We start from the raw sequence: 26114 nt of genomic DNA, 5'->3' as shown, positions 1-26114 counted from the left end.
ATTGGCTGACCTGCACATTGATCACAAGAGTCCGGCAAAGCTACACTGCGACAACCAAGCTGCACTTCACATAGCTGCCAATCCAGTCTTTCACGAACGCACCAAACACATAGAGATCGATTGTCATGTTGTTCGTGAGCGCATACGCTCTGGGGTTGTTTCGACAGCTTATGTACCTATTGGACAGCAGCTTGCTGATATATTCACTAAGCCACTTGGACAATCAGCATTCCGTTCTCTACTTGGCAAGATGGGTGTTCTTGACATTCACACTCCATCTTGAGGGGGAGTATTGGAAGACAATATCGTTTAGGATACTTGATTGATTCTCCTTGATCATAGGAACAGATTTGATCCGTGTAAATCAATGTAATTATGTTCTATTTCCTTCCTAAAATAGGCTACCTTGTATTATATAAGTCTTGTGTCCTATTGTAAATATACATAATGAAATATTCTGATGTTTCTTCCAAGACTTCAAATTCCTAGAATCCTAGCCGAATCACTTTTCAACATATATATATCATCTTCCATTCAATATGTAGTGTCATTTGTTCTGACGATTACTATTCCACATCGCGCACCAGACACATCTACATATAGTAGTTGGTACGCAGCTAGTAAGGGCAAAACAAAATAAACACAATTATTAGGTTTTTTAAAATATTTTTATAGGATAAAGGACACGGGACATCATCTCAACAATTAATAAAACAGCCAATCATATTATATAGAATGAATTTGAACAACAACCAACCAGCAATTCAAAACGCGAAAAATGTATTCCACACACGACACATGTCGCGCCACATAAATTTCCCCATCCACCAACTTCACTGTTCCAGTTATTATTAATGGAGCCATCAATCATATACGGCAATGGCAACCAGACCATTAATAATATCCAATTATTTTTTGGAGTCCCATCTCATAAAATAATAGCAAGACAAAAAAACGAGAAGGAGGACTGAATTGGGGGAGGCTAATTTGCTCAAAGTTGCCCTCTAGTCATGCCACAGCTAAACCATTGCAAGTTTTTCCATCACATAAATTAAAGTTCAGAGTTTGATGCTTGTTAGTTAATCTTCCAATGGGCTTGGGAGCTGCTGCGGGTGGGTGGATGATGGTGGAGGTAAGGTTGGGACTAAGATAGAGGCGCTGCGGTGCATATGGGTTTGGTCGTGTGGAAGAAGATGGTGGGGTGGGGTCTGACATGGGATGTGGGAGGAAAAAAAAAAGTTAAAGAAAGAGAGATATATTAATTAGATTTACTTATTTATTTATTTTTCCCTAAGATATGTGATCAAATGTGGAGTTATGAATGTCACATCATTTAATGAAAAATTTGACAGTCAAATTAACGGAGCCATGAAAGTTGTAGTAAAATCAAAGTCCATGTAGGAGGAGACGAAAAAAACTTAGTGTATCAATCCAAATAGTAAAGTGAAATTTATCCTATAATAAATACATAAATATTAATTAAATTAAAGAATTTATTAGAGTCAAATAATACTTTTTAAATTATCAGGTAAGATTGACTACGTACTGTTGGAGATGCTTTAAAGTTGAGGAATCGATTAAAAGGCGTGTGTTTGTAGTTGTGAAGCGGAAGAGACAAACTTGGGGTAAATGCAAGCAGCTGAGCGAGGCAAATCTTCTGTTGATGCGTACAGTCGATAAAAGTACAGAAGGCCCACCCATTGAATACGAAGCTGAATCCGCAGTAAGAGTACCTCTGGTTATTACTGTCACTGGTGCATTACATGCAGTATTGCCAATGTTAATGTTCAAGACCCAACCGTTCGATTCCTCCAGCTTTAATGTAAGAATTAAATGCGTTACATTTTGTCGATTAGCTAAAAAGAGTCTGTGCCATATATGGAGTTTTAAAATTTATTTGAAATCATTTTTTGTTTAGAATAAAAATATCAATAAATACTTTCTTTTCTCTTTTTTTTCTTATAAATTTATGGTCCTCTGAGTGAGCATATCCTGCTTGCCGTGTGCATGGTTTTCGTGCTGCCGGATGCATCATGCATGAATGCACAACTGCTTAATCAGCTAAGCCCCTCTTGGCTCTTGTTGATCATGTATTAGTATTAGGAGTTGAGTTGGGACCACATGTATGTATCATGCATGTATGTGTTTTTTAAAACACTCAACAATTAATATATATATATATATATTAATATTCTCGTGTGCAGACATCCGAATATTATTATCTTGCGGACGTCATGTATTTTATCTACTCTTTGCTTTTCTGCTTCTTTACAATAGCATCCGTAGTATAATAATGTACAGAGATCCGAATAAGATATATTATTCATTTCATTCCATGATAATAAGTATGCATACAAGTTGCAACAGTGTATTTCATATATCATAATAAACTCATCTCAATAAATATTCCACGAGAAACCCGTAGCCACTTCACTTCTGTCACCCACTAGAATATATACATATAAAACCAGTTATTGTTCGCTCGACATCCCTTTGCGTCCCAACTGAATTCAACCAAATTTTTTCTGATCCATGTGACACCTTAAATTTCAAAATTTTAAAGATACAAAAGTAGTGAGGGTGAGCACCGGTGCGAAAACATTCATATGAATTCCTCATACCATTGTTTTTAATCATTTATACATAGCAACACAGTAGTGTCATTTAATCATTCAGTGTATGGAAATCAAGGTCGACCAAAAGAAAAGAATTATGGATGGAGTTTTGTCTTTTTGTGGGTCTTGATCGTTAAAAGGAATTGATTGTCGGTCCTGCAAGTCCCATCCTTGGTAGTAATACATCTATCTAAACCCCCAACCAACATATCTCTGGCCCTATGGTTAAAATCTCTCCACCCTAATAATTGCATAAAATTATAATGTGTGGTTGGTTGCAACCTCTTTTTTTGCAGGATTTTGATATTGATACGTTGTGGTTGTGGTTGTGGTTGTGGTACCATTTTTTAGAATCCATCGACTCCGCATTAATTCAAATGTAAATTATTTGAAAACTGTATTTTTATAGATTATTACGTGACTTTGAGAAACAAAGCGATTCATAATATGTTATTTATTATATGCTGATTGGAGCATATGAAAATGTAATCAGTTTCAGTTGCCGACAAGGAAATCGTTTACATATCTTTGGAGAAGTGGGGGAATCAGCACACTGTAGGTCCGTTCTGTGGGATGGTAACTATCCCAAAACACATGATCACTTGCATTTGCGCACGTGGCATCGTACTTGTTGCATAACACTGCTACCTCTATGACCCCAGTTCCACAGCATCCTTTCTCCGCAACTTTAAACCCTGAAATTCATTCATTCATTAATTACCCCAAAATGAGAAAATTAAGATTGATTGATGATCAAATATATATCCACGTACGCAATTATCGTAGGCTTACCATCCTTGGCAGGGTTGAGAATGATTTCCAGTAGTGGATTGTAGACATCCACGTAGACCACTCTGCTGTTTGGGAGGGCTGTGTTTAAGGAGTTGAGAGACCGAGAAAGTTTAGCGTTGAATAACTTTGCTGCTTCATTGTATTCTTCGGCGCAGTCTCTTGCTAATCCTCCACCTAATGTTCTTTGTGAAGGCACACATCCTATTGGTGGTGCACTGAACAGACCAATCCTTCTCGCGCCAAGTCCGTACAATTCCTGCCAGTTAAGTCAACCCTAAGTCTAAATATTAACTAGATTAAGATTAGATCCAACAAACAACATTATATATATGTTAGGTACCTTGACGAAACTAGACGCGGAGTCAACCATAAGGTCGGTGTAAGCAGGAATATCATACTGGGCTTTTCTTACGCGAATGGTAAAATAGGTGTTGGCAAGGTCGTCGCTGCCAGCCACCACCAGAAACAGAGCGTTGGATAGAATGAAGTTGGTTCTCTCTTCTCCAACAATGCCTTTAAGCTTCCCTATATACTCCTTGAACATTGACAACTGATCCGAGAGTGATATAACTGACTGTATTTCATCATAATTAATTGGAGAATAAATTAAAATTAATTAATATTAGGGTTGTAGTTGTTGTATTATTAGATGCGATCGTACGTACCACTATTTCGGGTGTCATTGGGTCGTATCCCGTGCCACCTGAAGCAAAGCAGACTCCCGTGGCCAGATCTTCAGGCCGTAGACTAGGATCTAAATACGCCGGCAAATACTTTTTGATTCCCAGTTCTTCCACTGCTCATAATTTTCAAAATTCAAATACCGAGTGTTAGTGTTAATAAGCAAGTAATTTAACAAAAGAAGAAACCACGAGATATATAAATATATCTCAACTAAATAAATTCCTTATTATATTGCTACTTTCTGAATAAAACAAAATTAAACTTCATATATAAATCCGCAAACTGAATTCAGAAAAAAGCTAGCTTTATTAAACATGTGATTGTTTCAAACATGAGCAGCATGTGAATATATAAACTTGGAATATTCACACACATATATGCCAAAACTTGGAATTTTGGTTGGAACTCGCTCGGCTCTCGCTATGCTCGGTACTCTCATGGAGTGGCGGAATGAGTTACTGATCCACCGGATTTCCTACAGGATGTTTTGTTCATTGATGCTATGTAATTTATTTCTAATTTTATACTTCTTCGGCACGTGTGATATTCTTTCATATTCGGAGGTTTTCCATGTAAGTTTCTTAACGAGTGCATTACATAACATGCCCATTATTCCCACTTTCTAATGGAATGAAATATACCTATTGAAAAAAAAAAACTTGGAATTTTGGTTGGATAATTGTGACGACAAATTAATTGCTAAATTCTTCACTCATATTCTTTAGTTTACATGTATATTATTTGTCATGCATATATATATACTGTGAGTATATATTGACGGGAAGAGAGAGAGGGAGAGCGAGATTTAGTAGATATATATATATATATGACATACCTATGAAGTCAGAGGGCACTTTTCCATTGCCAAATCTGCCTGTTGGCTTGTGTCCCTGGAAATCTCTTCCATAAGGAGAGAAATTGCACTTAACAAGAGACTTAAGATGGTTGTTGTTGCCCGTGTCCATTATAGAATCACCGAACACGATGACCGCTGGAATTGTCTGGCCTGGAGGTATCTTCACGGCAGCCTCTACAGTAATTGTGGGGTAATGGAAAAGACCAAAAACTACAAGACAAACATATACTATCAACTGGGACTTAGATTGGGAGGAAGAAGAAGATGAAAACTCCATAAAGAAGAATCCCACTCCCATTATTTTCAGAGGAAGAGAACAAAACAAAGGGAAGTTGTGACAACTGTTTGGTCTCACTCACACACATACACACTCCAGGTGCTTTTATACACATATAGAATAGACAAGATGTGAAAATATTGTGCTCTTGCCTTTTTCTAGTCATTGATTGTACACACAAGAGACTTAATCCAAGCTTTTCTTCTTACCAGAAAAAAGATATCCGAGCTGTTTCAAATAAAAAAAAGTTGGTGTGACACATTTTCAACTGCAATCATTCCATTTCAATTTGGGTATATTTTACTGTATCAAGTAGTTATTTCAGTGATCAAGATATATCTATATTGTACAAACATAATAATTTGTAATGAATACATAATTATACAGACGTTCGGACATTATTGTTGTGCGGATATCATGTACATTTTTTTACTTTTCTTCCCATTTACAGTAGCATCCACACAATAATAACGTACAAACATCCCAATAAAAAGATAACTGCATACATATATGTATGTATGCAAAATATATTTATGTGGGTACTAGGCACGAAGAAAACCTTCCTTTCTCCATGTACGCAAAAGGAACAAATAGATGAAAATTATGGGAAAATTATAGAAAACCTTCCTTTCTTCATAATTAATAACGTGCTACTGTTGCACCAGCCATTGGTGGGTCTAATAAGTTTACACTCAATAATGTGGGAAAAAAAACATACTAGCGATATATATGTTCAATATTTCTCAACTAAAAGAATTGAAAACTGTCATTTATGATTCAATGATCCTGCTCATGCGTCCTTCTATCTTACGCTGGAAGAACTGGGGCTTCCTTGTGAAATGAAAGCTCGAGACATTATCTTTTAATTAGCACATGAAATGAAAACGTCAACTTTCTGGATCAAGCGGTAAACTTTCAGACCAAACACAGATTGTGATGTTTGCCTGCCCAACCCAAGTCATGATTTATATCATTTTAAATTGGTTTGTAATTAAGAAGATTGGCAGTAATTAGTAATTAAGTAGAGGTCAACGCATGGAGAGTGTATGTGATATTTTTGTTGTTGGATGGAATTATAAACAAATACAAAACGCACTCAGTTTGGTTTAACTACCAGATGATATATCTATATACAAAACAAGCCAACTGGGTGTTGCCTTCTGTTATTGAAGGAAGGGTAAGGAAAAACCTACACGCCACAACCATTTCTTCATCAAATCAAATGCAAAGCAAAATTAATCTTATTAATCTAGACCTGCCAATGCCATGAGGCATGAATCATGATGGTGGTGACATCAAGCCTAAATTTATTAAAACTTTTCACGGGTACGGAGCAATGAAAAAAGAAGAAAAAGATAAAAAGCAACAGCGAGTGTGTGTGTGTGTGTAGGCAGAGGGAGGAGGGAGGAGGGAGGAGGGAGGAGGGAGGGTAAAAGGTACTGCTACAGTAGGAGGCTACTTTGAAGGCCACAGAGCAGACTAGTCCAGGTAACAATACCGCTCGAAATTAATTGCAGCGATTAATTCCTCAACGGTTGGCGCGACAGAAGCAGAGTTACTCTTATTAATTAATGATTCCAGACTGTAATAATCCATCCATTATTCAAAGCAACATCTTAGATCATTCTGGCTACAGCCTCCTAATATTATTTTATAACATATGAGATTGCTCAGACTTATATTTGAAAGCGATATTGCCTCCTTAAATAAGGATTATGCAATAGATTAATAACAACTTGGCTTGGCCCCCCCGACTGATAGGTGTAAATATGAAGCTGATGGCGGAAAAAATCCAAAAGCAACACAAACTTGTATGTTGTAATTGAGAGTGAGCCCTTACTTGATGAAATGCAAGTTGTAAGGTCCTCTTCGTCATCACCACCATCAATATTAGGCTCACAAATTTGGCCACGAGCTTCTCGATTAAAGTGGATTTGTAAAGTTATAGCCAGTCAGTGGACTGATTATTATTATCAATGCCAATGCCAATGCCAAGCCAAAAAGGCTCTTCCAGGAAAAATGCAAAGGCAAAGCAGGCTTTTGACCGGATACCAGTACATTCCTAAATCAATGAATCGCACAGATAAAAACTATAAAATATTCAAAGGTCCCCTACTTATGTCAACAATCACATTAAAAGATCCTAAATTCCTAACCATATCACATAAATTGCCAAAAAAGTAATAAGTGATTGGATGATGACATACAACCTCATCTTCGAAATGAAATTGGCATCCAGCACATTTATTTCTTTCCATTTCTTAATATATCTTTATTAATAACACCGAATCGAATGACTAAGAAATAAGTTACCCCTAGGCACAAAACACGGTAAACCATTTGGAAAAAACAGCATTCTCTCGTCAATGCAAGGACAAACCAAACTTGAAGAAAAGATATGGCAAAGAAGTCAAAATAATACATTCCACCAAATTTCACAAAAAATACAACCTCACGTATGGAATAACAAATTGAAACTAACAGTGTTGATGAGCCATTTCATATACACAAGGGGCAATTTCACATCAAGTAGTTGACGTAAAAGGCGTAATTATATAAACATCAATTTACATAAGGCATGACCCAGTTGATGGGGCTCTCAAATAAATACTTCATATACACGCTAAACGACAGAAAGCAACAGCCATCCGGTCAACAACAAACCAGAAAGACAATGACACAGTAAAAGCTCTTCCAAATTATTAGGAAACATACCCAAACCAATAAAATAACCAGCATCTTCAAAGGGAACAATTGAGTGCTGTCGTAAAAATCTGTTTTCAATCAATGAGCACTCACAAGAAATGGATTCTGGCAAACCCCACATTCGATGGTCTCCGAACCTGAGCTGGGAACTTGAACCTGCAACAATTCCAGTAATGGAATCAACAACTAAATGCAAAAATATGAATATGCACAGTGCACACTAAGACTCTACACATGCTAAGAAAGAGGGAGATTTAATCTTCAATTCAAACTCATTTGAACTTCTATGTAAAATAAGCTTTAAAAAAACAATACATATTTCAACCTTTAAAATATGATTACTTATAATTTGCATGAGACACCCTTGAAAATCTAAAATATTACCTGCAAATGGACCGTGCATGTAGGACAGGCAACCTCTCTCATCCGCCTTCCAGATCCATCAGACTTTGAACCTGACGAATCAACAAGCAAATGAGCAATGTCTATATGCTTCTAGCTTCTAAAGGACTATTTGAATATTACAAACTGCAGGAAACCCCACTGGTTTATTTAACTGCACACTTAGCGCGTTGGTCCACAAATAATAACATTAAAAGGAGACTCAAAACTTCTTTTTCATGGCCATATTTTCCACCATCCAATCTTCAAAAGCAAAGAAATTACCTGAGGATTCCTTGCGATTCTTTTCCATCTCCTCCTGTACAGAAAATTAAATTTTAAAAAATAAAAACGAAGTGTAAGCGCACACACAAGATATATAAAAAATGCATGTACTGATCCAGACTTATTAGATATTCAGCTTACATATTCATAAATTAAAATTACATTCGGGCCAAACATAATTTGTCAATTAGAAAATGCAGACTGTTAGAAGCAAAAAGACGCACAGAACACTAAAATCACCTGAAGCTTCTTGGCAAGATCCTCGTGACTCTGCAATCCTGCAGGTTTACTAGATACTTCCTTAGCATTACTCAGCCTCTGAGTCACTTCAGCCTATAAATGATAATGACACTGTAAGGACTCTTCATTTCAAGATAATTATATGGTGCAGAATTTCTGGCATAAGCCAAACTTACTAAAAATAACTAAACCTTGGAACAGTAACTCGGACAGAAAACCCATGGACCAAATATGAATCGATTGTAAATTTTCCATCCAAGATCCCTTTGCCAACACAAACCAAGACTCTAATAATAATGAATCCAACCAGTCACTACAAGGTAAGACATAATCTATGCAACTTCCAAATCACATGACCGCTATAACTTGTCTAAACATTCTTTATCATTTATGTTTTGTTTGACCAAATAGAAAATCGAAAAGAAAACTGTAACAAATTGTTCCAAGTTAATGATACGAGCAGTAATGAAGGCATTCCCAAAGAACAGCAAACTCATTCACGTTACTTTTTTTTCCCTATAAAAAACACATACAAAAAGAACCAAAATCTCCACTTCAACAGATCTACGAGACTAACCAAGCTGTTATGTTATTTCCTACAGGGAACAACAATGAAAATGGTGGGAAACTACTTGGTCAATCTAATTATCCAAACATAGTGGAGCAAATACCTGAACAACTGACCTAGTTCCCTGAAAATAAATGAAAATTCTGATCAGAAACTAACATCCTAAGAGGCTAAATCTTCACAGGAACACAATAAAAGAAAATGGAAACCAGACCATTTTGTGTGATATACTCCATAACAACGTGTCAAATAGGATCATTGAATTATATTGAGAAGCAAAACGAAATATAAAATATTAAAATACAAATGGAATCTTAAGTCCTCTCCACACCCGCTATGGGCTTCCTACTGACATAGTTGGAATGATGTGATAAGTTTAGAGACGTACCAAGCATCGGTCACAAACTCGAACCTGCGGAGCATTCTCATCAGCAGTTAATGCAATTCTGCCATGTGTACACTTGTCACAGAAAATATCTCCACAGTTCCGGCAGTGATGCTACAATGGAGGAGAAACCGATAAGTTCATAAGACGTTAGCATGAACAACAAACTCTGAAGATGCCGTCTTAAAATTAGACATACCTTACGGATAAATGCCCCAAAATCTGTCCCACATGCTGTACATTTTGTAACTGCTTCATCAGGGACCTAAAAAAACAATAATGAAATAAGCAAGAGCAAAAATTCCAAGATCACTTTATTACTTGCTAAAAGAACTCCAACAGACATTCACCGCATTAAAAGGTGTCCATGGAGTAATATTAAGCACTACCACATTTATGTCATTCTAAAATGGCAAAAAAGCTTTCAGGAAGATAAGCTAGTATTACCCAATGATCTTTCTCCTCGTTTCCTGGTTTTATAATGTTCATCCAATCAGTTAATCCTTTCTTTCTCTCTGCAGACTGTTCATTTGGCTTTAAAGATTCAGTTGGCTTGATTCTTCCACCCATTTCCTTAAGCTGAATAACAACAGATAAGTGTAATGCGTCACTAATAATAATCAACGAAAACCATTGATAAGGATAACCATAGTCTTGAGGACATAAAACATGGGGACTATATTATGCCTCTTTCTGGACTGCAGTAAAAGAAAAGCATATAAAGTTACAAAGACAAAATCACCAATAAAAATATCAGCATATACAAACAGAAGAAAAAGGATTTCATTTTTTGAATTATGAAGGCCCAACTGGAACTTCCTAACTAATTCTATAAGTTACAAACAGAAGAAAAAGGATTTCATTTTTAGAATTATGAATGCTAGAAACCAACCAGTACAAGACCTTGTAAAAATCTCAAGTGAATATCTTTAGGCATTGAAGGAACGCATTTGATATTCATCCACTTAAGCACAGAGAACTCAGTTTGATGTACTTCAATACCATCATCAATCAAATTATACCAACCTCGTGCATAAGACAGGCCCCATTCAAAGGTAACCTAAAGCTAATTTCTAAGCTCAGTGCTGTCAGTTATGAAAGGGAACTATTATTCTTTTAAAAAGGGGAAAATACAACTCTAAAAAACCCAACCTGTACAGTCGCAGCAGTCACTGTATCCAAAAGGGTGTTGGTGGTGTAACTACTTGACTGCAATCTAATACGTCTTGGCTCAATATCGACAGTGCTCTTTGACCAAAATGCAAATGTAGATGAATCAGTTACCTGCATGAGAAGGGAAGAAACAAATTATTCAGACCTCAAGCCAAATACTAACAGTTCCATACTAGAATCAAAGTGAAACTAGAACAAACTTACTTCACATCTTGTAACGGTCTCGAGGGGATATATTCTCAATGTCCGACTGGTAGCAGGATCAAGCATACGAATACCATCCAAACCAATCTGGAAGATAATTTTTCTATCAACAAAATTTATATAAAAACAAGAAGAAAAAGACAAAGGAACTAAAGAAGAACAATGGGTGACATCCAAAATACTATCCAGACTTCAAACCAACCTAAGATAATCATTCAGATGAATGCCAAAAACAGCTTCATGCTTACATTACATGCATATCGAATATAGGAGAGTTCACATAGAAACATATGGAAAATTAGAGAAATTTAAACTAACAATTCTGGAATCATCTTTTAAATGGCCCCTTGCCCGGGCAACAAGGGGCCCAAGCCCCAATTTGTAGTTCCAGCAGGCTTCTACAGCCCTGGCAGCACATGTGTCCCACCAAACCAGGCCAGCCCAAAGGCAAGAACAGCCTGGGCTGTTGCCTGGGTTTGCTGACATCAGCAACAACAAAATTTAAAAAAAATACTAAAAATTTCAGAATTTTTTTTAATAAATACTTAGCCATATTCTTCCCTTCCCACACCAAAACTTTATACAAATTCTTCTCCTCATATCTCATGTGAATAGTGGTTGCCAATGGGTGGAAACACCACAAGCCTTTTGCAAGGGCTGCCACTATTCACATGAATAGTAACAGCCCTTGCCTTACCCTTGCCCTTTGCCATGGCAAATGGGTGGAAGAGCTCTTAGACTAAAAAAATTAAAATGTGCATTTTAAATATTAAATTAAATCCACTGAAAAGGAAGTCTCAGTGAGTGCTGCTGTCATTTATAAGATAGTAAAACAAGCTATAGAAGATACCATTAAAAATTTAAAAGAAGAATGCATCTTCATGTGTATTAAAACACTTGTAAACGTAAAATTCAAATAACAGGAGATAGCACAATAATTCAATAATTTATAGTCCCTATTTACCATTTTCTTCAAAGTAACATTTATGCCAAAATATGATTTCTATCTAGTGGTGAAGCTCCAATTACAGTTCTTGCCTAAGGCTATGATCTAATTACTGAAATTCGTACGCATAGGAAAACAATACGAAACTTCCCACTCCAACCCCTTGTCAAGAACATAATAGGTCTTTGAGACAATGGGGAGACGATAAGGATTAGAACAAAATCAAATGGTAAAAATGGGAAAGAAAGAAAGAAATAGGGAATGTACAATCAAAACGAAAATTAACAATGTGGCAATCAACACAGTGGAGATGGTAGAATAACAGCCCAATCAACAAAATAACATAAATAAAAATTTGAAAATTTAATAGTTGTGCTTGTCCTAAAACATGAATTAAATTTCCACTAAAATAGTACAAAGTGCCTCCATGTTCATACCTGACAAAGAACATCCATGGTGCTCTGTCCTCCACTTTCAGCCAACAGCTTGACCCGGAACTTAAGCACCCCACTCTTCGCGTCTTCTTGAGTATCGGCCTTCGGTACTGCCCGCACGATCTTGCCGGAGCTCACTGATGAGTTCTTCCCAGAAGGGAAACTGATCGACCTGCCGTAGTCATCGAATAAAGACGAGCTTGAAGACTTGGGTGCTGTGCCACGAGCCCCGTATGGCTCCACCTTGTCACCTTGGTAAGCATAAACACCGTCGCCGTACGCTTCATCGCGACCTAAATCATACCGCTTCCCATATAGATCTGATCCCAAATCGGATCGGGTCCGGTTGTAGCTTCCGTACCTATCATCTAAATAGGAACCGCCAACACCGCCGTGATCGAATTTCACAGAACTTTCGTAGGGATTTTCATATACAGGCGGGACTGAGGAGGGAGGTTGAGAAAACGGGCCTGAGTAAGCGGACGAATAAGGAGAAGAGGGATTGGAATTATGGTTAGGGTTTGCGGGAATTGTCGGTGGCAAAGTGGCATAACTGGGAGCCGATTGATTCTGATCGTATGGCGGATGATACGATGGCTGCTGAGGCGGCGGTTGATAGGGCGCATGGGTCTCAAAGGGAGGGAAAGAAGGTGGTTGAGGTGTGGGATTGAAGGTTTGCAAATTAGGGTTGGAGATTGGAGGAGGGGTATAGGAAGGAGCGGTGGGAGGGGCAGGATCGGGATTCAGAGAATACGGAGGGTAAGATTGGGAATAAAGCGAGTAATCGGAGGTGGTAAAAGGTGGTGCTGAGGCGTAGGGGTTCTGGTGGGGATCGGTGGGGTTAGGAATAGGGTTAGGGTTAGGGTTTTGAAGCGGAGGGTATTGGTAATATGGAGCGGAGGTGTAATCTCCGTGTTGCATCGCTGATTGAGGACGATAGACTGTTTCAGAGAGAGATGGATGACGAGGAGAGGAGGAGGAGGAGGAGGAGGAGGAGGGGAAGCAAAATATGGCTGTCGCTAGGTTTGGTGAGGAAGCAAACCAACGAGTAGACTCAAAACGGTCTTGTGTAGCTTTGAATTTGTTAGGGCCTGCTTGGGATTTTTCTTTTACGTGTTACGATCAGAATCAATCTAGCCCATGTACCGATCTTGTATAGCTTTCAAACCAAATGGACCGATCTTGCCTTTTTGACTAAAACTGAGCCCAGTTGAGCATCAACGTAGCCCATGTAGCGTGAATTTGCTCATACATTTATTTGCCCCAAACTTTTCCTTCTTTATTTTATTTTTAAAGTTTCAGTTTACAATAGAAACCACCTTTCATTATTCTAAACTCATTTTTCTACCACCCCCTAACTCCAAAGAAATGCTAAAACTTGTTATGTAGAACTATTTTCTCTTGTGACAACAACTATGAAGCTTGTGCATGAGTGATGAGCAGGTGAAATATTTATTAAACACAATTGAGCTTAATAATAATCATTACCATATCATTAATACTAAAATATATTCCGACGATCTATGTGTTTAAATAGTGAATATTTTGCAAACCGGTTCATAGCTTTGTGGTAAGAGTATTTGTTGATTGGTGGTCTCATATTTGAACCCAAGTGACACATTGTCCTCTTATGGAGTATAACTCAGTTTGTTAAACTCTTCCACCTCCACCCTCCCTCAATTGCTTGTAACAAAAATAGTAGGAGTTACGAGAAGCACACTGACGAAGCAAAAATAAACCAATACATCTATTATAATTCATAGTTTTGGCTCCAAATATATGCTCATAAAGAACACATTATGAAATCTTATTATGTGATTTAATTGAGAACAGTTGTTTTCATTTCTTACCTTATAAAACTATATCGCTCTAATTTCAACTTGTCCTTTTATAGGACTATGGACTTGTTTCGAAGTGATTCTAGATATGTCATAATCACTTATAGGCATAAATATCCCCACATGCTTCTCCCTATAATCACTTTTAGTGATTTTAAGTGATTATGGGAAGAAACATCTCTCATGTGTTTCTCCATAAAATCACTTAGGACCAATTTAGTATTGTTGTGTTATGAAAATAATTGTTGTCATATTTGTTGTTAGAGAAAGTTGTTTGATGTTTGGTAAATATTTTGTTAAACGTGTTGTTGGTACAATAATTAGTTTCTCACTGTCTGGTAAATTTTGTGTGTGAAAGGGTTGTGTGTCGTGTATAATGACTAAAAATGACAGTATGTTGAAATAACTTTTCTGTTTAAGTGTTTTGGTAAAAGGAAAAGCATTTTCACTTTCGATTATATATATGCTAGCCCCTTGGCACATGCTCATGCATGTGCCAATTGGTTTTATTATTTATTTTGTTAGAATTAAGAAAAAATAACATGGGTAGTTATGTTCCATAAAAGTATGACATATTATATGATTTTGTTTTAATTTTTAATTTTTTATATCTTAAAAATTAGAAATTTACCATATTATCCTCATTTAATTAATAATTTCAATTCTTAATGTTTGAATTAACCAATGTCATTTTGAATGTTTCACCATTCTTTGTCTTTTGCTCCATATATATAGATATAGGGGGATCTTTTTGACACAAGTTTGATACAATTTTTGGGCCATTAGATTAATCTACTTTCAATATATGAGATTATGCCTAACATGATTTTTTGATATAAAATATAAATAAATAAAGTAATTTTCTCTCTATTCTCCCTATTTTCTTGGAAAGATAAATTTTTCTTAATAAATTATTATTTTTCTCTCTTTCCTCTTCCTTTTCTGTAACATCTAGGAAAAAAAAATTAAAATTGTATTTAAATTAATTATGAGTTATATAAAATAATAATTTTATTATTATTATTAATATTATTAATATTAATATTAATATTATTATTATTTTTAAAAAAAGCAACATCTAAGAAAGCCTTTGTTCTTCCCTTTATTCTTCCCCCATTCCCTCTTACATTCTCCTCAAAATATGATTTTGAGATGAGTTGTTCATCTATTGGAGGTGAGTCACCTAGTCTAGGCTAAGGATATTAATTGCATAAACTATGATAAGTTTGGGAATGAAAGAAATGAAATTTGGGTGAGGAAGAAAAGGGAGAATAAGAGGAAAAGAAGAAAAAAATTCTCCAAGGTGAGTTAATTTCGAATTTGTGATTTTTAACTTTGTGTTTGTGTGTTTCTAGTCCCTTAAAGAGTATTTTGAGTCATTTGAGTGATGGGGAAATTGAATTGGAAGAGTTTGAACTTCTATTTTCGGGTTGGGTGCATAGAGTAATTTTTCAAGTGTGGGTGTTTATGATTTTGGTTCCATTTTGAGTTTTGATGAGTTCTAATGATAGGTATGAACTTTAGAAGAGTTTTAGAAGCCTTAGGAACAACTTGGAAGTGATAAAATGGTTGAAAATGACTTAGAACAAAATTTGAAAATTTGCATTTTCTGGAAATTTGCAGTCCGCGAGCCTCACTTTAGCTATCTTTTTCTCTCAATCCTTTGAGTTTTTGAGGAAGCCATTTATTGGGTTTTAAACTAGACTTGGCAAGGAATAAAACACAATTAGTTTCGTCGAATTTGGTTGAATTTTGATACGTCAAACACATATGCAAAGTTTGGAAAAAAATCTGTTTTCTTGGCAAGAGATGCACACACCGAATGAGATTACTTAGCAGAAATGGCTCAAAGCTCTCGCACTGCAACAATGGCGAGAAAATTGAGCAAACCCAGGGTGCTTCTCCTTTTAAAGCACCTTACCCGACCATCTCCACCATCCGTACCTCACCTACCTCACCTAGGATGCGAACACGTGGGGACATGCCAGCCCCCAATAGTCGAAGCAACACAACGCAAATTGACGAGACTTCTCGCAGACCCCAACGTCAGCTACCATTCAATGTGCCGCATGCTCAACCAACCACTTATTGCCACATCACACCCACTCAAGTACACTCATTTCAAAATCGGGCGCTAATGGCTCAAAGAAGACCTCCTCGGCTAGGAACTTAAGGGCTGCATAAACCAACCAGACTTGCGCCTAATATCATTCGGATAGGCTCGGCTCACTCAAAGTACAGAATCTGAACAAACTCCCTACCCAAGATCAGCTCTTTGAGTTGAGAGTTGGGGGGCTACTGTTGATAGCTTATACCATCACTACGAGTCGAGCCTATTGTGAATTGCAATGTGGCCGTAGTAGACTAGGTCACCTGTATACCGACCCCGTCATATACAATTCATGAGGTGTCATCGCCGATCTTCCTAGTTGGAATGCAGCGAACTCACGGAGTGGGCCAATGCTCGGGTAATCAAATATTTACCCGACCACTGGGGCGAGCATTCTAACCAGATGAGTATTACGAACTGATAGACCCGACCAGGCTCCTACCATGTCCATCACTTCGCCCCAGAGATAGATAGCCTAGCAAGCAAGGAAGGTTGATTAAATGCACATCTCATCCCAACCACGTGTCGCCTTGATCGCTGACCTCCAAGTGAACAGGCTGGTGATGGAGATGGATCATTTAATATACCTTCCATCCTTGATCGCATGTCGCTTTGCCACTTGACTCTTGTCCATCTATGTGATGATCAAGGACAAAACAATACAATAAATGTGATTCAGGCTAGGAGGATAGGGGAAAAGATCTCTTCCATAAATATCTTAGTCTCTCATTCTTTGAAAGAATCTGACCCAATTTCTACTTTGGAATCCGGGTCGAACCTTGTTTCTATCAAACGCCTGGTGGGTGTGGGGTGCAAAAGACCAAAATGCCCTGAATAACAATGTCACACTGACAAACTCAAAGACTCCAACTTATGGCTGCACCTTGTAACTTTAGGCTGCCTACGTACCCTTACTAAGGGATCAAGCCACACGTAGTTCTTCCTCTAAAGGTTCTAATAAGCCTAGGACACAAGTCTCGAGAGTTGGTCTAGATCGGACGGTCGGATTACCCACGATCGCACGATCGGACAATTACTAAAAATCTAGCCCTAGGGTTGGTATTTCTGGAGTATCCGGAACTCCGTTTTACGATCCGTTGAAACCTCTACGATCCTACCTATAAATACCACTCACCTATCTCTAGATAAAGCTAATAAGTTCTTGACCTAAAAAAAAGATCCACATTGTGTAAAACCTTACATTCATTCTCCCCAAATTTAAATCACTTTCTGACTTAACCATCATAGAGGGCTCGACTGGGATCAACCCCAGTTCACCCTGGTTATGAAACTGTTCGAAGTATGAGGATCATTTCTCAAAGATTGCTTAGCTACAGGGTCAGATGCGAGCTCAAGCCGCAGCCTAAGTCCAAGTCACCTATACGAGAAGGATACGCAGTCTATAGTGCTTATATATAGTACTATAAATATGAATATTATTGTTACTTTGCTCGGCGAATATTATTTATTGTTATATGAATATTATTATTGATATTTCTTCGTGGATTTTATTTGATGTTGGGTGAATATTATTATTCATGTGATGAAGCTTGAAATATTATTGTTATTATATGTATTATTATTCATCAAAGATAATGATGTTTGCGTTGCATTACATATGCATCACAAATACAGTGTTATTAAGGGTGTGTTTGTCGTTTGACGTATATCTAAATGGTGGGAGAAGACCTTAGATATATCTAAGTAAAAATGCGGAATACATTCAAATGACGGGAGCATGGCTTGAATATATTGAGGTGAATGGAGTAAGGCCTCTAATAAAAAGTGAAAGTTGAGAAATTCATAAACAAAATAAAACTGGGTTAATGGACGGATGTGCACTAGTTCATATTTTAAGGGTATTCAGAGCCACAGTGGTAAAATGCATGGTATAGGACATGCAGGTTTGTTGCCCTGAGGTATGAATTAATGGGATTAGAAGGGAATGAGTTCATGGCATTACTACATATGCAAATTTATTTATCTGGTATGGTTGCATAATTTGTATCTTGTGTTGTTTGATGCGTGACACTTTGATTAACTATAATAGCTAACCTTGAGAGGTATGACAATACTTTATTGGGCATTAAAATGCTCATACCTTAATAGCTTGTGCAGGATTCAAAGTTAAATTTTATGGACCGGATTTCAACCAAGCTACGAGGCTTTTGTTGTTGATTTGTGTAATTAATATATGTAAATAGTCAACCGTTTGATAAGGATCTTAGTGTGTATTTAACTACGAGCTACTGCGCTTTTGATTTTCTGTTGTTAAGTAAATTTGTATTAATTGTGACTATATTTCTCATCATATCATGGTTGTAGGATTTTATTCTTATGACTATGGTATGACTCACACGGTCACACCATGATTCAGGAATATTCCTCATTTTCGAATCGGTTGTGACATCTTCCCAACACGTTCTCTACTACCTCTCTCTCATTAAATCCAAAAAAAAAAAAAAAAAAAAATATTTCTTGCTCTTCGATGTTTATTTATGTCACACCCAATTATTATTATTATTTTTTTTATTTGGGAATGTGAGGTTAAAAAAAAAAACTAAAACTAAAAATTTAATTATCAAGAAACATGAAGATTGAATGTAAACTTCCATTTAAGTCAAAGTAATTTACATTGTATTATTACAAGCAAAATAACAAAAAAGTAACAAACTTTCAACAAAACACTCAAAACTATCCATAATCCGTTCTTCTTGTTTCCTCAGCAAAAACTACACTTCAGTTTCAAAGCCTGCAATAGATTTAATAAGGGGTGAGCATTACATGCTTAGTATGGGTCCTATGTCTTATGTGATTAGTGAGATTTATAATGTACAATTTATACAATCCATGAATGAACTTCAATTCTACCCAACCCGTTAATCTATATAATAGGACAAGCAAATCTGCATGTCCCATACCATGCCTTTTACCACTGTGATTTCGAATGCCCCATTATATAAACTAACACTCATTTCAATCATCCCATAATTCCCCTTTTGCTAGTCATCTTGTCTACACCATTGATCTCCAAACCCAAATCACCCAGTCGAAAATTATACCGCCGATTTCTTAATCTACTGTGCGCACGGGCTCGCCTGAACTTGGTCCCTACAATGGTTAGACTCAACTACACAAAAGATACTTCCCATTATCCTCTTTTTCATAATTTCTTTATCAACCCAAAAATTTTAACCACCACCGACAACATATGAATATGTCAAAATTTATCAAATTATAATGATAATTGACAACATGTATACATCTAATATCAAGGATAACAATCAAATTATATAACCAAGCATAACAACAATCAAATATTATCAAGCCTAATGTAATATTTACAATATTTAATTAACTCAATGTATGCGAAACAAAACCTCCCCAAGAAAAACCCTTACCTCAAATCCAAAGCTATTGTATAACTCCCAATTGTAAGTCCAAACACTTTGAGATTCTCCAAAATCTCACCACACTTCACTCTTTCTTTCTTCTGTCTATGATTTTTAGGAGACTAACATACTTGAAGTACCTATGATCAAAGAACTATTGAGTAGACCTATTTATAGTAAGCTAGAGTCGGTTAGATGAAGCTTAATGTTGTGCCACCTAATTAGTCTATAGGTTCCTAGACTCTCAAATAGCCTTTTGTGTTGGCTTTGTAGAGTGCTTAGTGAGCTCTCTCTTATCAAGTTTATATATATAGGAATAACTATCATTCTTACACCTCATGCTTTAATTGGTTTTGAGGACACTACATTGCAACACGTCAGTCTTCAACAATGCTTAGTAAGCATAAATGTCTTTCTAACAGTTTTTGTAAAGTAAGTATATATATATATATATATCATAATAATAATAAATAATGCTGAAATGAATTGAGATAATTAAAGCCATGCAATAACATTTGATAGGCAATACTAGTTAATAGCTAACTTCACGTAACTTGCCATACAATTTATATTTATATATATATAGATATATTATTAATTATATAATTTTGAAGATTAATAATTGTAAATACATAATTTTATGAAATATTAATATACGTATTTAAAAGTATGGGGTTTCACAATTTCTTTTGTTTATCTCTTCAATTTTTTTGCTTCAGTTGCTCAAACCCTCGTGGTTTGATGCTCTAATGAAATCCTACATATTATGTGAAAAGTTCATATTTTATTTTATCTTTTCGTCTTTTTAAAAAAATGCCAAGTTAGATTACCTTTCAACAAGCTTGGATATCATGGTGAAGAAGAATGATACCCAAATAATATTTTAAATTCGCAGAAACTTCCTTACTGCTACTATCTGTAAGACTTGAGAAATGGTGGTAAAATTGATTTGCATAGCTTCAATTTACAAGTTTCTTTTTACAAGACCAGGGCGATATTATGTGTTAAGACTTTTAATAGCTTGGTTCAAAGTTGAAAGCGAAGATCAAAATCCATAAATCCTAAACCCAAAGATTTAGAAACATTAACAACAATTTGAAACCCATTGATATGAATAACTTCATTTCTATAGAGGTACCTCTTTTCTTAGTTAAAAAGAACGAAGGAAAGAGAGAAAGATCAATAAGGTTTTTTTTGTTGGGTCTGATAAAAGAAAGAGTAGGGGTGGCAATATTGTACACAACCTGTTAACACGATACGAATTCGCACTAAAAATTCAATATTCAGGTGTGAGTAATCGTGTCGTGTTGATATCGTGTTGACTTGTTAGCCACCCATTAAGCTATTGTGTCGTGTCGTATCAATTCGCGAATACTCGTTAACCCGTTAAGCTCAGAGACATTTTTGTAAATTTATCTCTTTATTATTATTATTTTCTTCTTCTCTTTCTTTTCTTTTGTCTCTTCCTCCTCCATTCCCCCGATTCTCTCACTACTCAATCTCTCTCTCTCTCTCTCTTCAAAACTTAGCAACCTTTGAGCTTTCTTCTTCTCTCAACTTGAGAGTCTTAAGCAGTCACCACACCACCCAACCACCATGAGCCATCCCAGCCACCTCCCCCTTCGGTCTCATTCCCTCACCGATTGATCTCACCTATTCCCTCACATTCTCCGATGACTTTTCTTGCTCCACTCACACCATCTCCGTTGCCCAAACCTTTGAGGGCCACTCACAGGGCATCTCCAATCTCACATTCGAGCTCGTCTATGGATTGTGTTGTTTTTTTTATAAATTTTAAAAAAATTCTTAACAGATTATCGTGTCGTGTCGTGTGATTCACGAATTGTAACGGGTCGTGTTCGTGTTTGATAGTTTCAACCAGTTTTCTTGTTGTGTCGTGTCAACCCTTTAAGAAAAATGGGTTGACAAGAAAACGACACGAACACTGAAAAAACGACACAAATGCCAGGTCTAAGAAAGAGTGAGCAGAGAACATGATGGGGAAGAGAAAGATGAGAGAGAAAAATATTTTGGTGAATGAAATTTACCAACCCGAGAAAATAGAGAAAAGAGAGAGAAAAAACATTTTAATTTATTTTTTATGTCAAAAATCCATGTTAGATCTAATCTCATCCATTGAAAGTTGAGTAATCTAATGGCCCAAAAATTGTGTCAAAACTTGAGTAAAAAACGTAGTGCCTCGAATCTGCCCCTATATATATTATTAAATATGTTTTCATCTCTCTGCGTTTTGCTATTTTCTTCTTGTTTGTTTGTTTATTGTTTTGGTTCTACAATGTTTTGTATATCAACAATAGCCACTTCATGAACTAAATCAAAAGGCTAGAATTCATTAACAATTTAGAAATCAAAATGGAATTGAAGCTCTTAAAATTACTTTCATGGGTTAGGATTAGTTTGAGTTGTACGATGACCCAAATCCATGATAAGCTTCTCTAACCTTAATTGAGAAGAATGAAATTGACAATAAAAATTAACCTAACATGTCTCTTATTTGATTCTTGTGGCTTCAAAAGAGTGCTTCAACAATCCAACAAGAAAAATTGAAGGAAAATAATGAGAAGAATAGCTCTAAACTGAGGAACATGGAAGATAAGGTGTGAAGATGAATGATGGGAAGTAGAAGAACAAGGAGAAAAAGACGCGAACGTGAAAACATATGGGTTTATTTTTGGAATTCTTAAATTTTCCTTAAACTCTAGCGCCCCTCCAAATTGATTGCCGCATAATCATAAAATGAAAGCATATTTACACCTGCTTTCCCTTATACCTTTATTTTACAACAATTTTTAACAATAAGTTATTTTCTTATGGTTTACCAAACAAAAATAGGCTTCTCAAATTTTGTTAAAATCACTTATCATCCCAAATAATCAATACTAAATGGACACTTAAAGTGATTATATAAAGAAGTGATTCTTTATATAAGTGATTTTTAGCCTATCCAAAATTACTTTCAAATGAACCATATATCTAACAAAAGCTCCAAATAATTTTTGTTTTGTTTTAACAAAAGCTCCAATTAGTCCAATGTTCCCCTAAAGACAAAAGCGAAAAACTCCCTGAGGATCAAACATCAAACATATAGTGGGATTCCATGTATGAAGTGAACATCTCAGCCGTCCATGTAATCCATCATCCAAAAAGAACAGTGGTCAATTTAATTTAATGACGATAGAAGAGAGACCAGTTCAAATAGGAGGAAACTAGAAACGAAGGACGACCAGATGAGTGACTGAGTGGTGTCCATCTTCTGTCTTCTGTGTTCATTACTGAGATTGAAAGAAAGAAAAGGAAAAATCAGCAGTTTCGGTTTTCAATGCAGAAGATCTCCATTCTCGAAAAACACCACTACGCCTCTACCTTATTATGGAAACGGTTTGCTTTGATACGCATTGCAGGGCCCTCTATTCTTTTATATATTTTATTCAACTCACATCGACCAAGTTGTGGGATCCACAACAAACTACAAGGAAAACTCCAACAGGGACCCCACTTTCTCTCTTTTTAGAAACCACAACTCAAGGGAGGATGGCCTGGCTCAAGAAATTAAATTAAAAGCAGTTTTACGCTTTGCGGATATCAAAGACTGACATTTTAAGCAAAAGATGGGACGCACAAAATAACCATTAGCTCCATCACCATCCCATTCTCTGTCTCTGTCTCTATCTCTACCCTCTGTAAAGTTTCTACGTTAAAAAGCCATTCAAAGCTCTTTGTCTGAGATGAAAATGGCCTCGTTTTGAACCAGCTGCTGCTGCTGCTGCTGCAGCATTTGCAACTTTCTGCTTTTACTACTTTTCACACGCTCGTGTCATTTTCTAATGGCTACCCATTTCATTGAAAGCAGCGAAGAAAAGATTATCATAAGTAGTGGCGGTGGCAGTTGCAGTCCTTCCTTGTAATCTTAATGCTAAACGCCAAAATCTTCTTTCAATTTCTTATTTTCCTTTTGTCAGTTAGAGGTTTAGAACCGTACACTGTTACGGCTAAATTTAAACAGCTGGACTTCTTGTGACAATAAAGGGTTGCACGCTGCATCAAACCTCACAGATTTTAACCAAACTCAGGGGATACGTACATATAAAATATAATATTATAGTACAGTAAAACTCACAAGGCCAGAAGAGGAAATTAAAGGCAAGATTCTTTTACCGTTTTACAACATCATCATCATCACCATTTTGATTCAGATACGGATGGACCTCGTAGTACAAAAGAATTCGGATCACATAGACCCCAAGATGGAAAAAGCTAAGCACATAATCATGATTCATGACAGTACAGGTAAGGTATCAACATGTGTACTTTTCCTCAAAATAAACAAGCAAAAGATTGATGCCTTCTTTTTTTCGGTTTTGGCCCCTTTTTTTTGGTGCTTTTCTTGTTAGACCAAAAAGACCTCCATGCTTGCCTCCTTGGTAGATTCACAAACCGGGCAAGAACCAAGAAAGGGTTCACAGGACTTACACGAACAGAGGTGTCTGCAAGGTAGAAAAAGAACGCACGACCTCCTAGTGTTACAGTTTTTGCAAGCCAACTTTTTCCCTTTTTCTTCAACCACTCGATTTTCTTGCAGCATTACTACCCTGTCGTTGTCTCTGTGTCCTCCTCTGTCACACGAGCCACAGCAGGACTCTGCGTCTTCAGCTTCGTTACTGACAAAAACCAGTCTCTCTCTGACCTGTTCAAGCGTGTTGTTGAGGTCTATGACCATGGTCTCGTTTGCTTTGGCCATCCTCTGCCATGTCTCGCTTTCCAACTCTGCTTTCCTCAAGCAATCTTGGAGCTCTATGGCCCTCTTTGTCGCTTGTGCTAAGTGCTCTTCTTTTTGCCTAATCAAACTCAAGGTTCTAGATTCTAAGTTCCTCAAGAGGGCTGCCAGTTGTTGCTTCCTCTGCTCTTGCAAAGCAAACCTTAGCTTCTCATTCTGTTTTTAAGAAAAGAAAAAAAAAACATTTAAAAAGTTTCTATTTTTTTTCCTTTTTTCTTTATTTGAAAGGATGATGCAAATGCAACCAAAACCATGAAAAATAAAAGGACAAACAAGAAGGAACCCTTAAAAAAATATACAAATCAAATCAATCTCCAATATTCCTACATGACAATGCTGTGAATTATTTACCTGCAATTGAAGGATGCAGTCAAGCTCGTGCCTTTGTAAGTCAAGCTGAGCACCCAAAGCTTCAGAAAACGGTGCTGGTAGAAAGCAATTAAAAGTGGAAGGGGAAACTGAAACTCCTAATTGGTTACAACAATCAAGGTTTATTGTATTCTGACTTTGAGGGGCTTGACGAAGATAAAAATGATCATGAAGAGGCTGAGGGCTCGGAAAGCTGGAAAAAATGTCGTCAAGGCCAGAAACAGGGTTGAGCTGCATCGACCAATCTTGTTGAAGGCCAGTAGACATGGTGGTCATGGTTGTGGGTAAGCCCAAGTTTTCGGAACAATACAACTGCGGTGCCTGAACTGCCATATTTTCTCGACCAGTTGGTGAAATGAACAAGAGCAGACGGCCAAAAGGTCCCCCTTAATTTCCTTCACATATTTCGTGGACTATTAATACGAAACCAAAACTGAAACGAAATGGGGTAGGTTTAAAGCTAGAGGGTTCATGTTATTGTTATATCAGAAAAGACGCATGACCCTTTCTTTCTCTCTCTCTAAACTCTCTCTATCCACCCTCTCTTTATTGGCATAACCTTTGCCTTGTTTGTTGTTGCTTTGGTTTCTGGTTTAACTGAAAGAGACCATTATGAAAGAAAGAAACCCGTGGGTGGTTTATATACACAGAGGGAAAACGGACAAATCTTCTTAATATATTTATTAGGATGAATAAATGCGAGTTTTTAATTAATTTATTTATTCAGGGATAGTTTTGATTTGATGGGGTATTGACCTAATTAAGGAACTTAAAAAGGAAAATTAATGGGTCGATGGAGAGAAGAAAAGAAAGTAGAGCTTGGGAGTCTTTCTCTCTTTTTCCCAAAATCCCAAAAGGCTTCAAAACCAATAGCATTAAATTAATGAGAGAGAGAGAGAGAGATACAAGGGGTGGCGGGAAACGACGACGTACACATGCAGATTATGTGACAGAAGGGTCACAGAATTATCGGGTCAGAGATTTCATAAAGAAAGCAAGATAGAGATGTGTTGGTGAAAGAGAAATTCACTCAATTGAGACGTGAAAGGGTCAGACGTTATATT

At 36.7% G+C, this 26114-nt stretch overlaps 3 protein-coding genes across 5 annotated transcripts; all 3 read right to left on the bottom strand.

Annotated features, from left to right (window-relative positions):
- Nucleotides 1-3037: 3037 nt before the first annotated feature.
- Nucleotides 3038-5448, bottom strand: LOC103321219 (GDSL esterase/lipase EXL3-like). 2 transcript variants are annotated; one of them, XM_008223006.3, is made up of 5 exons: nt 4927-5345; nt 4073-4203; nt 3748-3981; nt 3408-3663; nt 3038-3310 (listed from the first exon to the last, which is right to left on the bottom strand). In XM_008223006.3, exons 1-5 carry the CDS (start codon nt 5243-5245, stop codon nt 3111-3113), a joined length of 1140 nt encoding a protein of 379 aa, XP_008221228.1. In that variant the 5' UTR covers nt 5246-5345; the 3' UTR covers nt 3038-3110. The 2 variants fall into 2 exon arrangements, with proteins under 2 accessions (XP_008221228.1, XP_088902043.1); XM_089045917.1 differs by having other exon boundaries at nt 3168-3310; nt 3389-3663; nt 4927-5448.
- Nucleotides 5449-7695: 2247 nt separating this feature from the next.
- On the bottom strand, nt 7696-13662 carry LOC103321220 (RING/FYVE/PHD zinc finger superfamily protein). Of its 2 annotated transcripts, XM_016792293.2 has the most exons (11): nt 12550-13624; nt 11167-11253; nt 10942-11073; nt 10237-10368; nt 9989-10054; nt 9793-9903; nt 9508-9528; nt 8837-8929; nt 8597-8630; nt 8315-8385; nt 7696-8086 (listed from the first exon to the last, which is right to left on the bottom strand). In XM_016792293.2, the coding sequence occupies exons 1-11, from the start codon at nt 13465-13467 to the stop codon at nt 8009-8011; spliced, it is 1743 nt and encodes a 580-aa protein (XP_016647779.2). In that variant the 5' UTR covers nt 13468-13624; the 3' UTR covers nt 7696-8008. The 2 variants fall into 2 exon arrangements, with proteins under 2 accessions (XP_016647779.2, XP_008221229.1); XM_008223007.3 differs by lacking the exon at nt 9508-9528 and having other exon boundaries at nt 12550-13662.
- A 10456-nt stretch (nt 13663-24118) lies between these two features.
- On the bottom strand, nt 24119-25632 carry LOC103321221 (uncharacterized). Its single transcript, XM_008223008.3, has 2 exons — nt 25033-25632; nt 24119-24837 (listed from the first exon to the last, which is right to left on the bottom strand). Exons 1-2 carry the CDS (start codon nt 25381-25383, stop codon nt 24295-24297), a joined length of 894 nt encoding a protein of 297 aa, XP_008221230.2. The 5' UTR covers nt 25384-25632; the 3' UTR covers nt 24119-24294.
- Between the last annotated feature and the right edge of the window lie 482 nt (nt 25633-26114).

Source organism: Prunus mume, linkage group LG2, assembly GCF_029339155.1.
Source record: "Prunus mume cultivar Tortuosa linkage group LG2, ASM2933915v1, whole genome shotgun sequence".
In the NCBI taxonomy this organism is placed as follows: Eukaryota; Viridiplantae; Streptophyta; class Magnoliopsida; order Rosales; family Rosaceae; genus Prunus; species Prunus mume.
The sequence above is the reverse complement of the archived record's forward strand: the minus strand, read 5'-3'. Positions and strand labels throughout refer to the sequence as shown.

Bases quoted from the DNA above. Each gene is read 5' to 3' on its own strand.
- LOC103321219 (XM_008223006.3), bottom strand. From the start codon at position 5,245: ATGGGAGTGGGATTCTTCTTTATGGAGTTTTCATCTTCTTCTTCCTCC. The intron at 4,204-4,926 runs GTATGTCATATA...AATTATGAGCAG, and splicing joins AGTGCCCTCTGACTTCATAG to TGGAAGAACTGGGAATCAAA. The intron at 3,664-3,747 runs GTACCTAACATA...CTTAACTGGCAG, and splicing joins CCGCGTCTAGTTTCGTCAAG to GAATTGTACGGACTTGGCGC.
- LOC103321220 (XM_016792293.2), bottom strand. From the start codon at position 13,467: ATGCAACACGGAGATTACACCTCCGCTCCATATTACCAATACCCTCCG. The intron at 9,529-9,792 runs GTACGTCTCTAA...ATTTATTTTCAG, and splicing joins GAGTTTGTGACCGATGCTTG to GGAACTAGGTCAGTTGTTCA. The intron at 8,386-8,596 runs GTAATTTCTTTG...TTGATTCGTCAG, and splicing joins GAATCGCAAGGAATCCTCAG to GTTCAAAGTCTGATGGATCT.
- LOC103321221 (XM_008223008.3), bottom strand. From the start codon at position 25,383: ATGGCAGTTCAGGCACCGCAGTTGTATTGTTCCGAAAACTTGGGCTTA. The intron at 24,838-25,032 runs GTAAATAATTCA...TCTTAAAAACAG, and splicing joins ACTGCATCCTTCAATTGCAG to AATGAGAAGCTAAGGTTTGC.